General features: G+C 44.7%; 1 protein-coding gene across 8 annotated transcripts in view; it reads right to left on the reverse strand.

The window, feature by feature from the left end:
• LOC144597234 (alpha-actinin-1) overlaps positions 1–14,379 on the reverse strand; it is a 197,119-nt gene that overhangs the window by 108,682 nt on the left and 74,058 nt on the right. For all 8 annotated transcript variants that reach the window (XM_078406287.1, XM_078406285.1, XM_078406291.1 and 5 more), the window contains exons 2-3: positions 13,024–13,138; positions 11,952–12,071 (exon numbers count right to left, since the gene is read on the reverse strand). In XM_078406287.1, coding sequence (XP_078262413.1) covers positions 11,952–12,071; positions 13,024–13,138 — 235 coding nt within the window. The remainder of the gene's footprint in view (positions 1–11,951; positions 12,072–13,023; positions 13,139–14,379) is intronic.

Raw genomic sequence — 14,379 nt, forward strand, 5'->3', positions numbered from 1 at the left:
AATTTATACTCAACTAACAAGCAGTGGCAGATACAACAATAATAATAATAATAATGCATTTTATTTATATAGCGCTTTTCATATACTCAAAGACGCTTTACAGAGATTTTGAGAACATAGGGAAATGAATAAATAGATAAATAAGTAAATAAATAAATGAACAGAGAAAGGAGACAGAAGGTGAGGTGATCTTCAGTGGTTGAAGGCAGTACTGAACAGGTGAGACTTCAGCGATGTTTTGAATGTGGTGAGTGTGGGGGAGTCTCTAACGGTTTGGGGTAGTGAGTTCCATAGGGTGGGAGCAGCGATGGAGAAAGCCCTGTCCCCCCAGGATCTGAGTTTAGTCCGGATGTGGGGGGATAGGAGATTGGCAGCGGCAGAGCGGAGGGTGCAGGTGGGAGTGTGCCTGTGGAGGAGGTCGGTCAGGTAGGATGGGGCCAGGTTATGGAGGGCTTTGTAGGTTATGAGGAGGATTTTGTACTGGATTCTCTGGGGGATGGGGAGCCAGTGGAGTTTATAAAGGACGGGGGTGATATGGTCACGGATCGAGGTGTGTGTGAGTAGACGGGCAGCGGAGTTTTGAATGTATTGAAGTTTACAATGTGCTTCACTAGCCTGTGCCAGTGTTGAAGATAGTATTTGTCTTCTGAGGCAGTCCCTGGGGATTGATGATGGGAGCATTAAGACTAAGGACTAAATGGAGCCAGGCCTTTGGAAATATAAGAAAATAACTGCAGATGCTGGTACAAATTGATTTATTCACAAAATGCTGGAGTAACTCAGCAGGTCAGGCAGCATCTCGGGAGAGAAGGAATGGGTGACGTTTTGGGTCGAGACCCTTCTTCAGACTGACCCTTCTTCAGGCCTTTGGAAAGGCAGGAGGTGGAAGCGTGTGCAGTCTTTACCCAAAGGCAATGCCTTTCTTCAATCTGCACCTTGCTGGAGGATAAAAGATAATGAGTCTCCACAGCCCAAGAGCAGGTTCCAGCAAGTTGCAAAATCACAATGAACAAATTCACACATTGCTCCAGGCGAGAAAAAAAAGCACATTTTCACATGTAAAATCATCCAAAGTATGCGGGAGTGGAAGGAGCAGCGTTCCAGGTGTTGGGAATCTGTGGAATTCATTGCCTCAGATGGCTGTGGAGGCCAAGCCAATGGATATGTTCAAGGTGGGGATTGACAGATTGTTGATTAGTATGGGTGTCAGGGGTTATGGGGAGAAGGTAGAATGGGGTTGAGAGGGGGAGATAGATCAGCCATGATTAAATGGCGGAGTAGACTTGATGGGACAAATGGCCTAATTCTGCTCCTATCACTTATGAACATGAACAACACCTGGAGCGCATCAGATTGAACTGTTGCAACAGAACAACCTGCAATCCCTGGCTCCCCTGCTATGGGAGTGCACACAGCTCATTGCAGTCAGCAACAACTGTAACACGCAACCATGCTCAGGCTCGCATGGTGAAAACAAATTGGAGCCACACAGCAACAATTTGTACCGTTCACGATCCAGCTGTTCAATTGCAGCTTAAGAAGGAGGAGGGGAGAGGAAGGAATTATTTCATACTAACCATCTTGACCGTTTCCTCTTTGTAATTTATGGGTAGGTTGCACTGTTGTTCATTACAACAAAGCACTAAATGCTGTAACATGCTGGCGAGAGGGCCGCAATGTGCTGGAGTAACTCAGCGGGTCAGGCAGCATCTCGGAGTTTATTGTCATGTTTTCCGAGGTAAGGTGAAAAGGTTACCAGTCAGCGAAAAGATAATACATGATTACAATCGAGCCATCCACAGTGTGCGGATGTATGATTAAAGGGAATAACGTGAATAGCATTGAGCGCTAGATAAAGTCCAGTAAAGTCCGATCAAAGATAACCCAAGGGCCTCTGCTGAGGTAGATAGTAACTTAGGACTGCTCTCTAGTTGTTGGAACGATATTTCAGTTGCCTGATAACAGCTGGGAAGAAACTGTCCCTGAATCTGTAGAACATCGATCGGTGACATTTCGGATTGAAACACCCTCCACAGGCTGATTGTTTGCGTGGGGCGGGGGAATTGAAGAAAATAACTCCACCAAGGCACGCTAACATTTCGAATAATTAAAGGACATTTTCAGAATTAAAGGATGTTCTTTTGGAAGGAGATGTGGAGAAATTTCTTTAGTCAGAGGGTGGTGAATCTGTAGAATTCTTTGCCACAGAAGGCTGTAGAGGCCAAGTCAGTGGAGAGATAGGTAGATTCGTGATTAGTACTGGTGTCAGAGGTTATGGGCAGAAGCCAGGAGAATTGGGTTAGGAGGGAGAGATGGATCAGCCATGATTGAATGGCGGGGTAGACTTCTATCACATATGACCTTATGACATCAATAGACAATAGGTGCAGGAGGAGGCCATTCGGCCCTTTGAGCCAGCACCGCCATTCAATGTGATCATGGCTGATCATTCTCAATCAGTACCCCGTTCCTGCCTTCTCCCCATACCCCCTGACTCCGCTATCCTTAAGAGCTCTATCCAGCTCTCTCTTGAATGCAATCAGAGAATTGGCCTCCACTGCCTTCTGAGGCAGAGAATTCCACAGATTCACAACTCTCTGACTGAAAAGGTTTTTCCTCATCTCAGTTCTAAATGGCCTATCCCTTATTCTTAAACTGTGGCCCCTTGTTCTGGACTCCCCCAACATTGGGAACATGTTTCCTGCCTCTAACGTGTACATCGCTCTCCTATTCCTTCTATCCAGAGATCTGCCTGTCCCGCTGCGTTACTCCAACATTTTGTGTCATCCTTCCTACACAGATTTCCAGCATCTGTAACCTTTTGCCTCCAGGATCCTTGGTTACAATGAGATACCAGTCAGTAATGCACAGGCTCCTTCACTAACCAAGTGTCCCAGACATGAATCGTTAGTTGCTCTTCCACAGATGTTAGCTAACCCACTGAGTGTATCCAGCAGGTTCTTTTGTTAAATTTCAGATTTCCAGCATCTGCTGTTTTTTTCTCCCCTGCCTTTCTACAAAGACCTCCAGGTCTGCTTGAGTCTATCTACGTTATCACTTCTGGGTGTGTTAGTTTAGTATTACATGCAGGCAAATTTCTACCGCAGTGTATTCCAACTCAGTGTAACAAATACTGTTAGACATGAACAAAGTCAGGTTACAATCCATCACCCCACTTCATCACCAACACAAAGAGCACTTGAAATACACACGTATTCGGTTACAATGTCCCACTGCTTCAATTCTTTCTTCACAAATACTCCTCTCAACAATATAAACTCCAAACACCTTTCAACGCCGGCAGCCCAAAGGAAGTACAGTCCCATTTTCAGCCCTTCAACTCCCCACCCCTATCAGGACATCCAGCTCCTGTGCCCACCCTTCAATAATCGACTGGTTAAAGAAACATAGAAAATAGGTGCAGGAGTAGTCCATTCGGTCCTTCGAGCCAGCACCGCCATTCAATATGATCATGGCTGATCATCCAGAATCAGTACACTTGTTCCTGCTTTTTCCCCATATCCCTTGATTCCATTAGTCCCAAGAGCCATTTCTAATTCTCTCTTGAAAACATGCAGTGAATTGGCCTCCACTGCCTTCTGTGGCAGAGAATTCCACAGATTTACAACTCTCTGGGTGAAAAAGTTGGTCAGCAGATCTTTGACCCCCCCTACACCGTCCATCCCTTTGCATCCACAGATGCTGCTTTACCTTGGAATTCCTCAGGCAGTTTGCCTTTTGACTTGAAGATAGACACAAAATGCTGGAGTAACTCAGTGGGACAGGCAGCATCTCTGGAAAGAAGGAATGGGTGACATTTCGGTGGTCGAGACCCTTCTTCGGACTTGTTGACGTTCCAAGGAGTTTCTTCAGAACTATGACAACCCCACCCCCTGGGGACCACACTATTCCACGAGGCATACAAACCTACTCTGCTTCCCAAAGGATCACACTTTACATACCACTTGCCCCTGCTCCCCAAACATGCATATGCCCCTGCTCCCTAAACATGCACATGCCATGGTCCCCAAACATGCACATGCACATGCCCCTGCTCCCCAAACATGCACATGCACATGCCCCGGCTCCCCAAACATGCACATGCCCCTGCTCCCCAAACATGCACATGACCCTACTCCCCAAACATGCACATGCCCCTGTTCCCCAAACATGCACATGCCCATGCTCCCCAAACGCGCACACTTCATTGTCTATTCAAATCTATCTCGTATAGCAACAAGCCCGGCAATATTTCAGCTTTGTCATCGCTCCGGTAGTTCATGAACTGAATAAAACCTCTGAAGAACCTTGCAAATACCTCCGACAAATCATAAGACAAAAGCAGCATCTGTGGATGCATTGAGACGGTGGATGTTTCAGCTCTAGACCCTGCAGTCAGTGTAGCATCCTTGAGCCTCCGGCATCGTTGGTCATGAGTTAAGTTTCACAATTTAAACCAAGAGGTCACAATCTCATCAGAGGTGCCATTTTTCAGAGATGATGTCAAGGCAAATAGCCCGTCTCCTGCCTTAGGACAAAGTGAATGATCCCACAACACGGCAGAACAAATACGAGACGAAGGATCCAAACCCAAAACGTGGCCTGTCCATTCCCTCCAGCGGTGCTGCCCGACCCACTGGGTAGCTCCAGCACTTTGTGCTTCACTGAACAAAAAAACTTTCTATGGTATTCACAACCACGACTGATTACTTGGTCAGGTTACCAATTGCTGCTTGAACTACAAAGTGATTTTTTTTTTCCCCCAGTGACATTTCAGGAATTCTTCATTGGCAGGAGGGAAAATATAAAGAACGAACATTTAAGAGAAACTATCAATAGGGAAAGGATAGGCAAAAAGGAGCACGAGATAGAAAAAGAACTGAATTGAAAGAAAGTTTTTCACGTAATCTTCAACTTTCAAAGCAGCATCAGCAAGGTAGAAATTTAAACTAACACTAATGAGGCTGGGGAGGTAGGAGCTTGGCAGAGATGGAGAGAGAGGAAGAGACAGTTACAAATGGCACACTGCAACCAGAAGCTCCAAATTAAACTAATCCCTAAACGGCCTCAATTTGGCAACAGGCATTGCTGTTGTTCTGGAACAGAAGAGTAAATGACAAAAAGAATGAAACAACAAGAGGATTGAACATTCATTATTGCTGTGCAACAGATGTCGGAATAACCCACCTACACAAAACATTACAATGACTACAAAGAGGAACGCAAATTCTGAAGTTCTTTCAAAACTCCACATGAAGCCGCACAGAGATAATATTTGTATTTACAGTTTGTTCTAATTCAAACAATTGCCTAACAGAGCAACTAAGTTACTCGTTCATTGTGACGCAGAAATACCTGCTGTTTATTGGGAGATTTTATACTTGCATTTATTTGGAGCTTGGTGTCAAATGACCTTCACTGAGTTGCTGCTTACAGCCCGATTCCAGAGGTCACTCCTGAACTCTGATAACTTCTGATGCTATTTATGTAGAGTTTGCATATTTTTCACCTTGCAGTATTGATTTCTCTAACTTCAAGTAACCCCTGCATTCCCTCTCTCTCTCTCCCTCCCCCACCCGTCACACCAGCTTCCTGTCCTCACCTAACAAACATCTAACAATGGCCCGTTTCCTTCATCATTACTTTTTTGCATATCTTTCATTCATTTATTTTATATATCTCTACATCACCATTTATATTTCCCGTTCCCCCACCACCCCCCGACTCTCAGTCTGAAGAAGGGTCTTGACCCGATACGTCCCCCATTCCTTCTCTCCAGAGATGCTGCCTGTCCCGCTGAGTTACTCCAGCACTTGTGTCTATCTTTGGTTTAAACCAGCATCTGCAGTTCCTTCCTACACATTCCCTGTGGCCATGTTGGTTTCCCTGCAATGCTTTTGGGGTGACACAGTGGCACAGCGGTAGAGTTGCTGCCTTGCAGCGCCAGAGACCCGGGTTCAATCCTGATTATGGGTGCTGTATGTATAGAGTTTGCACATTCTCCCTGTGATCGTGTAGGTTTCCACCGGATGCTCCAGTTTCTTCCCACACTCCAAAGACGTACAGGTTTGTGGGTTAATTGGCTTTGGTAAAAATTGTAAAATGTCCCTAGTGTGTCGGATGGTGCTAGTGGTCGGTGGTCAAAGGGCCTGTTTCCACACCATATCTCTAAAGTCTAAAGTCTATGGTTTCCGCCCACATAGAAAAGTAGGTGCAGGAGTAGGCCATTTGGCCTTTCGAACCTTTCAATATGATCATGGCTGATCATCCAAAATCAGTACCCCGTTCCTGCTTTAACCCCATATTCCTTGATTCCTTTAGCCCGAAGAGCTAAATCTAACTCTCTCTTGAATACATCCCAAAGACAAGTAGGCTAATTGGCCACAGTAAATTACACCTAGTGTGGAAATGAGAAGTAGAATGTGGGGTACTTTGATAAGAATAGGGATTTAATATAGAACTGGTATACAGTGCCTTCCATAATGTTTGGGACAAAGACCCATCATTTATTTATTTGCCTCTGTACTCCATAATTTAAGATTCGCAATACAAAAAATCAAAATGTGGTTAAAGTGCACATTGTCAGATTTTAATAAAGGCCATTTTTATACATTTTGGTTTCACCTTGTGGAAATTACAGCAGTGTTTATACATAGCCCCCCATTTCAGGGCACCATAATGGTTGGGACACAGCAATGTCATGTAAATGAAAGTAGTCATGTTTAGTATTTCATCATATCATATCATATATATACAGCCAGAAACAGGCCCTTTCGGCCCACCAAGTCCGTGCCGCCCAGCGATCCCCGTACATTAACACTATCCTACACCCACTAGGGACAATTTTTACATTTACCCAGCCAATTAACCTACATACCTGTACGTCTTTGGAGTGTGGGAGGAAACCGAAGATCTCGGAGAAAACCCACGCAGGTCACGGGGAGAATGTACAAACTCCTTACAGTACAGCACCCGTAGTCAGGACGAACCTGAGTCTCCGGCGCTGCATTCGCTGTAAAGCAGCAACTCTACCGCTGCGCTACCATGCCGTATTTTGTTGCATATCCTTTGCATGTAATGACTGCTTGAAGTCTGTGATTCATGGACATCACCAGTTGATGGGTGTCTTCTCTGGTGATGCTCTGGTGATTGCAGCCATCTTTAGCTTATGCTTGTTTTGGGGGCTAGTCCCCTTCAGTTTTCTCTTCAGCATATAAAAGGCATGCTCAATTGTGTTCAGATCGGGTGATTGACTTGGCCACTCAAGAATTGACCATTTTCTGGCTTTGAAAAACTCCTTTGTTGCTTTAGCAGTATGTTTGGGATCATTGTCTTGCTGCTGTTGTATGTTTGGGATCATTGTCTTAAAATCTGACAATGTGCACTTTAACCACATGTGATTTTTTTCTATTACAAATCTCAAATTGTGGACTGCAGAGGCAAATAAATAAATGATGGGTCTTTGTCCCAAACATTATGGAGGGCACAGTAAATGGGTGGTTGATGGTCACTGTGGACTCAAGGGGCCAAAGGGTCAAACTGCTCTAAGACCCCATGAAAGGCTGAGAGATTTCCCAACCTTTAAGATAGTTAAAGGTACAGATATAAATTGCTGTTGGAGCTAGCAGGGGTGGATGGTCAAGACTAAACTTGCCTACTTTTGCCACCATCTCCACTCTTTATTCCATAGTGCAGAACACAAACTGCTGGAGAAGCACTGTGGGCCAAGCAGCATCTCTGGAGGACATGGATCGGACAAGTTTCAGGTCAGGACCCTACTTCAGATTCCAACATTCCTCTTGATACCACATGTGGCTTCTGCCGAAACACATTGGAAACTAGCACATTGGAACACTCAGATGTGCATGCAAAGATCAAGTTTCAGTTTTTTTCATTAGGGGAAAAATAAAAATCAACATGCTAACAAGAGAGGAGTATGGTCAACATTTACTCCACACATCAGTATCATTTACTCGCTACTGCTGGTCAGTTATGGGTTAACTCCACACCATGGATCTCAAGCTCATGGTCTAGACAAACACATTATACCAGAGCGGAAGGAGTACAGCACCACCAGAACCATAGCTTTTAAATGAAAGCTCCTTCAATCTCCATTGATGGCTGCAAAGAGACTTCACATTTTCAAAAGGGATCATTAGATTATGGGATGAGAACAGGAAAATGGACGAAGGGCAGCCATGATTACGTTCAATGGCACAGAGCAAGTGGCCTACTCCTTATCCTGTTTCTTCTTATTCAAACAGATTAGAGGGAAGTCTCACTTAAGCCTTAATTGAGCAACGGCCTTCAACTATTAGGACAGAAACAAGCGATTCATCTCCTTGCTGCTCATGAGTTTTACTTGAACCACCTAACAGTTAAATCACTTGCATCATAATAAAGGATCTATTCATATTTCCCATTTTTTGATTTTCTATTTTTAAAGTATTTGGTTGCAAAAAAATGCATTTGGGTGTTCTAAGGCCGACAGCTGCTGTGCACATTGAATATCAGCCTTTCATTTAAAGACTGCGGATTTTAGAAAACACATTACCCTTAGTTCAAAGACAGCAATTGTACTTCAGAAGGTTTTAGTTTGACAGAATATTAAGGGTTGCAGAGCAAAGAGTGTGAATTGGATTGGACACTTAACATCCAAGGTCTTATGCAATGGCAGAACAGATTCACAGCACCTTCTATTTTCAAAGGAACCTTGCCACTGAAAGCAACTCAAAAAACAGGGTGACATTCCTCACTATCAGAAGTAGCTGCTTTTGGACACAACAATAAATCAAGGTACCCATGAAACACAGTAAAACTGCCCCATTTCCCAAACAATATTGAATCCTGACCCACGTTGCATCATTTTTCCAACATTACAGTAACATCTTTGGGAGATTGTAAAGTTACATCTAACTTCAGATTCAGGGACAGTTTCTTCCCAGCTGTTATCAGGCAACTGAACGGTCCTCTCATCAACTACAGTGCGGTCTTGACCTCCCATCTACCTCATTGGAGGCCTTTAGACTATCTTTATTCAAACTTTATTGGACGTCAGTGTTATATCTTGCACTAAAGGTTGTATCTTTATCCTTTATCTGTGCACTGACTATGGGTGCTGTCTGTATGGAGTTTGCACGTTGTCCCTGTGACCGCCTAGATTTCCTCCAGGTGCTCGGGTTTCCTCCCACATTCCAATTATGTAGGATGATTAGCTTATGTAAATTGTCCCAAGTGTGCATAGGCGATTGTTAGTCAGTGCAGACCAAGTGGGCTGAAGGCCTGTTTCCTTGTTGCATCTCTTAACTAAACTAAACTGTGGATGGCTTGATTGTATTCATGCATAGTCATTTCTTTAAATGGATAGCATGCAAAAGCTTCTCACTGTACCTCAATACAAGTGACAATAATAAATTAAACTAAACTAAATTAAGTCATTGCATAATTTTTTTGTTTAAACATCGCTCATTGCCCTCCTTTCCTCCACTATATTGGCAATATTGCGATGCATCGCAACATGGTTTGGAACAGCTCCATCAAAGACCAGGGAATTGTGGACGTAGCCCAGGCCATCTCATAAACCAACCTCCCTTCCATTGCCTCCATCTACACTTTACGCTGCTTTGGCAAGGCCACCAGCATAATCAAGGATGATCCTCATCCCAGTCACTCCCTCTTATCCTCTCTCCCATCAAGCAAGAGTTACAGAAGTGTGAAAATGCACACACCTCCACATTCAGGAACAGTTTCTTCCCAGCTGTTATCAGGCAACTGAACCATCCTTTCAACAACTAGAGAGCGGTCCTGAGCTACTATCTAGCTCACTGGAGACACTCAGATTATCTTTAATTGAACTTTACCCTGCAGAAAATGTTATTCCCTTTATTTTCTATCTGTACAGTGTGGACAGCTCGACGGCAAAAATGTATAGCCTTTCCGCTGACTGGATAGCACGCAACAAAAGCTTTTCATTGTACCTCGGTGCACGGGACAATAAACCAAGCTAAACTATAGGCTGTGGTTCTTACATAACCTGATGGTTACAGGAAAGCCCCTGTAATTCCCAGCACTCGTGGTAAAACAAATGACACAGGCACAAAATGGAACTCGGCTGTTGCTATAACGTGGATGAGCAGATTTGTACTTTGTCATCCAACCGACTCGAGGGATCTGCGAGCTGGATGTTGACAACACTTGGGTTATTTGAACAGCTGGTTATGATAGCTGGTGACAATGGGCTAAGACAATGTAGTACAAGAGAGAAGGCAGCAGTGGCAGGCAGCATCACTCAGTGGCGTGTGATAATGACAGTCGTACACAATCCCCCAGCTTACGGCCACCCATGGGCTTGTACTTTGCAAGCAGCAAGAAACAAACAGCCAATTGTCATGTCTGAGGCATGGGAGCCATTGTCAAAATCCCATCAGCATTTAAAAGGCTTCCACGCACTGCAGTGGCAATGGAGAGGCTAACACCTACGTCTTTCTTTCAGCAAGTAAGGTGATCAAGCAAGTGACTGCGATGGGGGAGCAGTCGGCATGGTAACGGGATGACAAAGGACAGGCAGATTATTGTGATACTGAGAGATATCGTGGAGAAGATAGTCACCCTGATTCATTTCAATCGGCCGCTCACAGTCCTGGCCCTTAACGTCAGCAAGCCCTCACTTTCACGGACCTCTCCACAACGGATTTCAGTGACAGTGGACGAAATCTGCTGTAACCGAGGCTTCCGCACGTTTGGGGCAGGTCAGATTTTCACCATCTCCTCCAGAAAACATTGGCATTTTAAAAGGTTACGAAAACTCCAGGATTGAAAATGGAGATTTACGGCCTGGAGGTTTAACTCTGATGGTTTACCTCCACCAGCAGAATTCAGAAATGCAGTCAGGAGGAAGGTGTTGTGATGGGCTGCAACCTTGCTCTTGACAGCCTGAAGCTGCAGACGCTGGTGAACACAGCACTGCATCAGGACGGCTGGAAGTATCAAGGATGCCCTGCACCATTCTGCTGTTGGTGTATTCATTGTTCTAATTATCATTACTGTCCATATACTGATAACCCTGCGAGCTTCAGGTGAACACAGAATTTCATTGAACCCTAGTGTACAGTCAGTAAACTAATCTGAACTAGTTAAAACTAGATACAAGTACGGCAAGCCATCAATGGAGAAAAGCATGAGAGATGGGATGAGCCTCAGGTGCCTGTAAACACGAGAGATGGGATGAGCCTCAGGTGGCTGTGGAATTATTAAGTCTCTCTGTAAATAAGTTAATTTTAAGTTTATCATGCTGTGGATTCTCAGTGATCTAAATTGCACTGCGAGTCAGGTTAGGTTTGGTTCTAACTATTGAGGGCACGATGAAATGCAAATTAGAAACATAGAAAGTAGGTGCAGGAGTAGGCCGTTCAGCCCTTCAAGCCAGCACCGCCATTCAATATGATCATGGCTGATCATCCAAAATCAGTAGCCCGTTTCTGCTTTCTCCCTTAATTCCGTTTGCAATGACAACTACACAGTGACAACACCAAAGCCTCTGCTTTTCTGTGCTGAATCCATCCCTAAGCTGAGACACAGCAGTGCTGGGATAATGGAGCATCCAAGGCATACAAACCCACTCTGCTTCGCAAAGGTTCACATTTCGCTTACCACCTGCTCCCCAAACATATACGCTCCCCAGCTCCTGAAACACGCCCACAACATTGTATGTTCAAATCTAACCATTATTATAACATGTCACAACCCCCGGCAATATCTGAACTCTGTCTTCACTCCAGTGAAGATAATGGGGAATATATTTTCTTGAGATCTAGTGCAAAGCACTCTGCAGCAGGTGGTGGTAACGGTCACATCCAGAGAACCTGTAATTGAGGGCCGTCCACACCTTGAGATGATAATAGAAACGGTCCAGATGACAACTGACATCTGGCACAGCTGTCTCACATTCCTACCTTCAGCTCCAATTGAAACAAGTTTCACTCCTTTGCCTGCAATAAAATCCAGTGCTTTGTTGACGTTTGATATTTTATGGACACGCATCTTTCCTCTTTCTGGCTTGGCCAATCGTTCACCTGTTAATGATCAATAAATATTCATGTTATAATATTCCCCATAGGGTTCATTAAAAGCGTTTGACCACCCCACCCATTCCCCATTCCCCTTCTTCTCATCGTCCATAGTCAACCTGTCGAACACACAGAGGTGTGCAACTTTGCCGGCAAACTCCCCCAGGTCGTGTATGTCAGAGTATGTTCCATATGCTCTTACGTCAGGTTAGAGTAGCATTCTCCACCCAACTCTCACCTTAATACCTTCCTCCCCACCCAGTCCACACCGCATGTCAACGAGTGGACAGTGCCACTTCTTTGCATCCAACAGGTCAAATACCTGGCATTTCTCAAGCTTATAAGACAGACCTTCCAATCAATTGGTTGCCTGCAAACTTAAAATGTTGATCTGGCCAAATTAGAAAGAGTTAAACATGATTATGTGGGCGACACAGTGGTGCAGTGGTAGAGTAGCCGCCTTACAACGCCAGAGACCTGGGTTTGACCCTGACTACGGGTGCTGTCTGTATGGAGTTTGTACATTCTCCCTGTGACTGCGGGCGTTTTCCCTGCGTGCTCCAGTTGCTCCCACATTCCAAAGACGTACAGGTTGGTCGATTAACCGATTTCAGTAAAGATTGTAAATTGGCTCTAACGTGTAGTGCTAGTGTACAGGGTGATCGGTGGGGACTCGGTGGATACAAGTAAGCCCCCCCGCAGTAGCCTGGGGCTGACCTGGATCGGGAGCCACTCCAGTACAGCAAGCACGTGGACCGGACTTTGGACTTCTGTAAATGACGCCAAAATATGCTGACTCGTGCGTGAGCGAGTCACTGTGTCATGCATACGTGACAATAAAGAACCATTGAGGAGTTGCTCCTTCATTGCCAGTGTGTGGTTAATTCAGGTAGGGATATTCATGGAGTATAGGTATGAACACTGATAAGCTTCAAGCCTGAAAAATAAACAGACCTACCTGATATAACTTCCAGGAGAAGCATGAGCTTAAGGCCATCCCGAAAATCTGCCTCGATGCTCTCAATCTGTGTGCCTGCCTTGCGGAGATGAGAGTTGCACCAGGCTGTGAAGGTCTGTAGACACAATAGGCCCCTCAGAATTAGAAAAACATTGTTGGGTGTGTATGTACAGAGAACAAGCGTATAAGGCCAAGATAGATGGAAAATACTAGAGTAACTCAACGGGTCAGGCAGCATCTCTGGAGAAAAGGGATAGGTGACGGTTCGGAACCCTTCCTCAGTCTGGACCTGCTGAGTTACTCCAGTATTTTCTGTCTATCTTCGGTAGATACCAGCACCTGCATTTCTTCCCAACAAGTGTGCAAGGCGGCTGAGCAAGCAGACCGAGGGAGACATTTATTTCACATTGAAAACATATTTTAGAATAAATTGACAACTCTCTTTTCAAATCTCTCTTTAGCCTTTCCCCTTCCATCACCCCTTCAGTCAGGCCTCCAACCCAACAAACCTCCAAGATTCAATTTTGACCATTGTTCATTGCTAAAGTCAATTGTTCTATCACAGGTAGTCCTGACTCCAGCTGCTACACTCCATACCTTTATCCTAACTGCCCCCCCCCACCAACCTCTGCCCACACACAGACACACACCTACCCCTTTACCCTTTAAAGTACTCCTCAAAACCTGCCATCAATCAAATTCACGCCAGATTTTGTCAGCCAAACTCTTGGGAGGTACCTGGAGACATTTAGATGGGTAAAGGATATTGTTGAAGATTGCGAAAGAGAATGCGATAGGGCAAGAATTACACTCTGTGCGACATTAAATGGTCATCAATTTAAAGGACAAAAATACACATTTATCCAATTTCTTTAAAAATTAGTCATCATTTGCCATCTGGAAATTAATTATTGTTGTTTATGTTTAACAACATCTTCTAAAGGTCATAGCAGTCAGTGCTGTGGGGAGGACATTTGAAACCAGGACTAATAACTTGCCTTTGTATCCACATTCTATTCAGGGTCACAGAAGTGAAATAACCTTTTGATTTTCTTTGGACTCTAGATTTACAGCGCGGAAACAGGCCCTTCGGCGTATTGAGTCCGCGCCGACCAGTGATCACCTTGTACATCAGCACTATCCTACACACGAGGGCCAAATTACAGTTTTACCCATTTGTGGAGTGTGGGAGGAAACCAGAGCATCTGGAGTCACAGGGAGAACGTACAAACAAAGTGCAGACAGCACCCAGAGTCAGGATTGAACCCGGGTCTCTGGTGCTGTAAGGCAGCAATATTGGGTGGTTTCGGGTTTTGTCAGGGAAAATAAAATGCGCCATGACTAACAAGACTACAA

This window comes from Rhinoraja longicauda, chromosome 10 (genome assembly GCF_053455715.1).
Source record: "Rhinoraja longicauda isolate Sanriku21f chromosome 10, sRhiLon1.1, whole genome shotgun sequence".
NCBI classification, from domain to species: domain Eukaryota; kingdom Metazoa; phylum Chordata; class Chondrichthyes; order Rajiformes; family Arhynchobatidae; genus Rhinoraja; species Rhinoraja longicauda.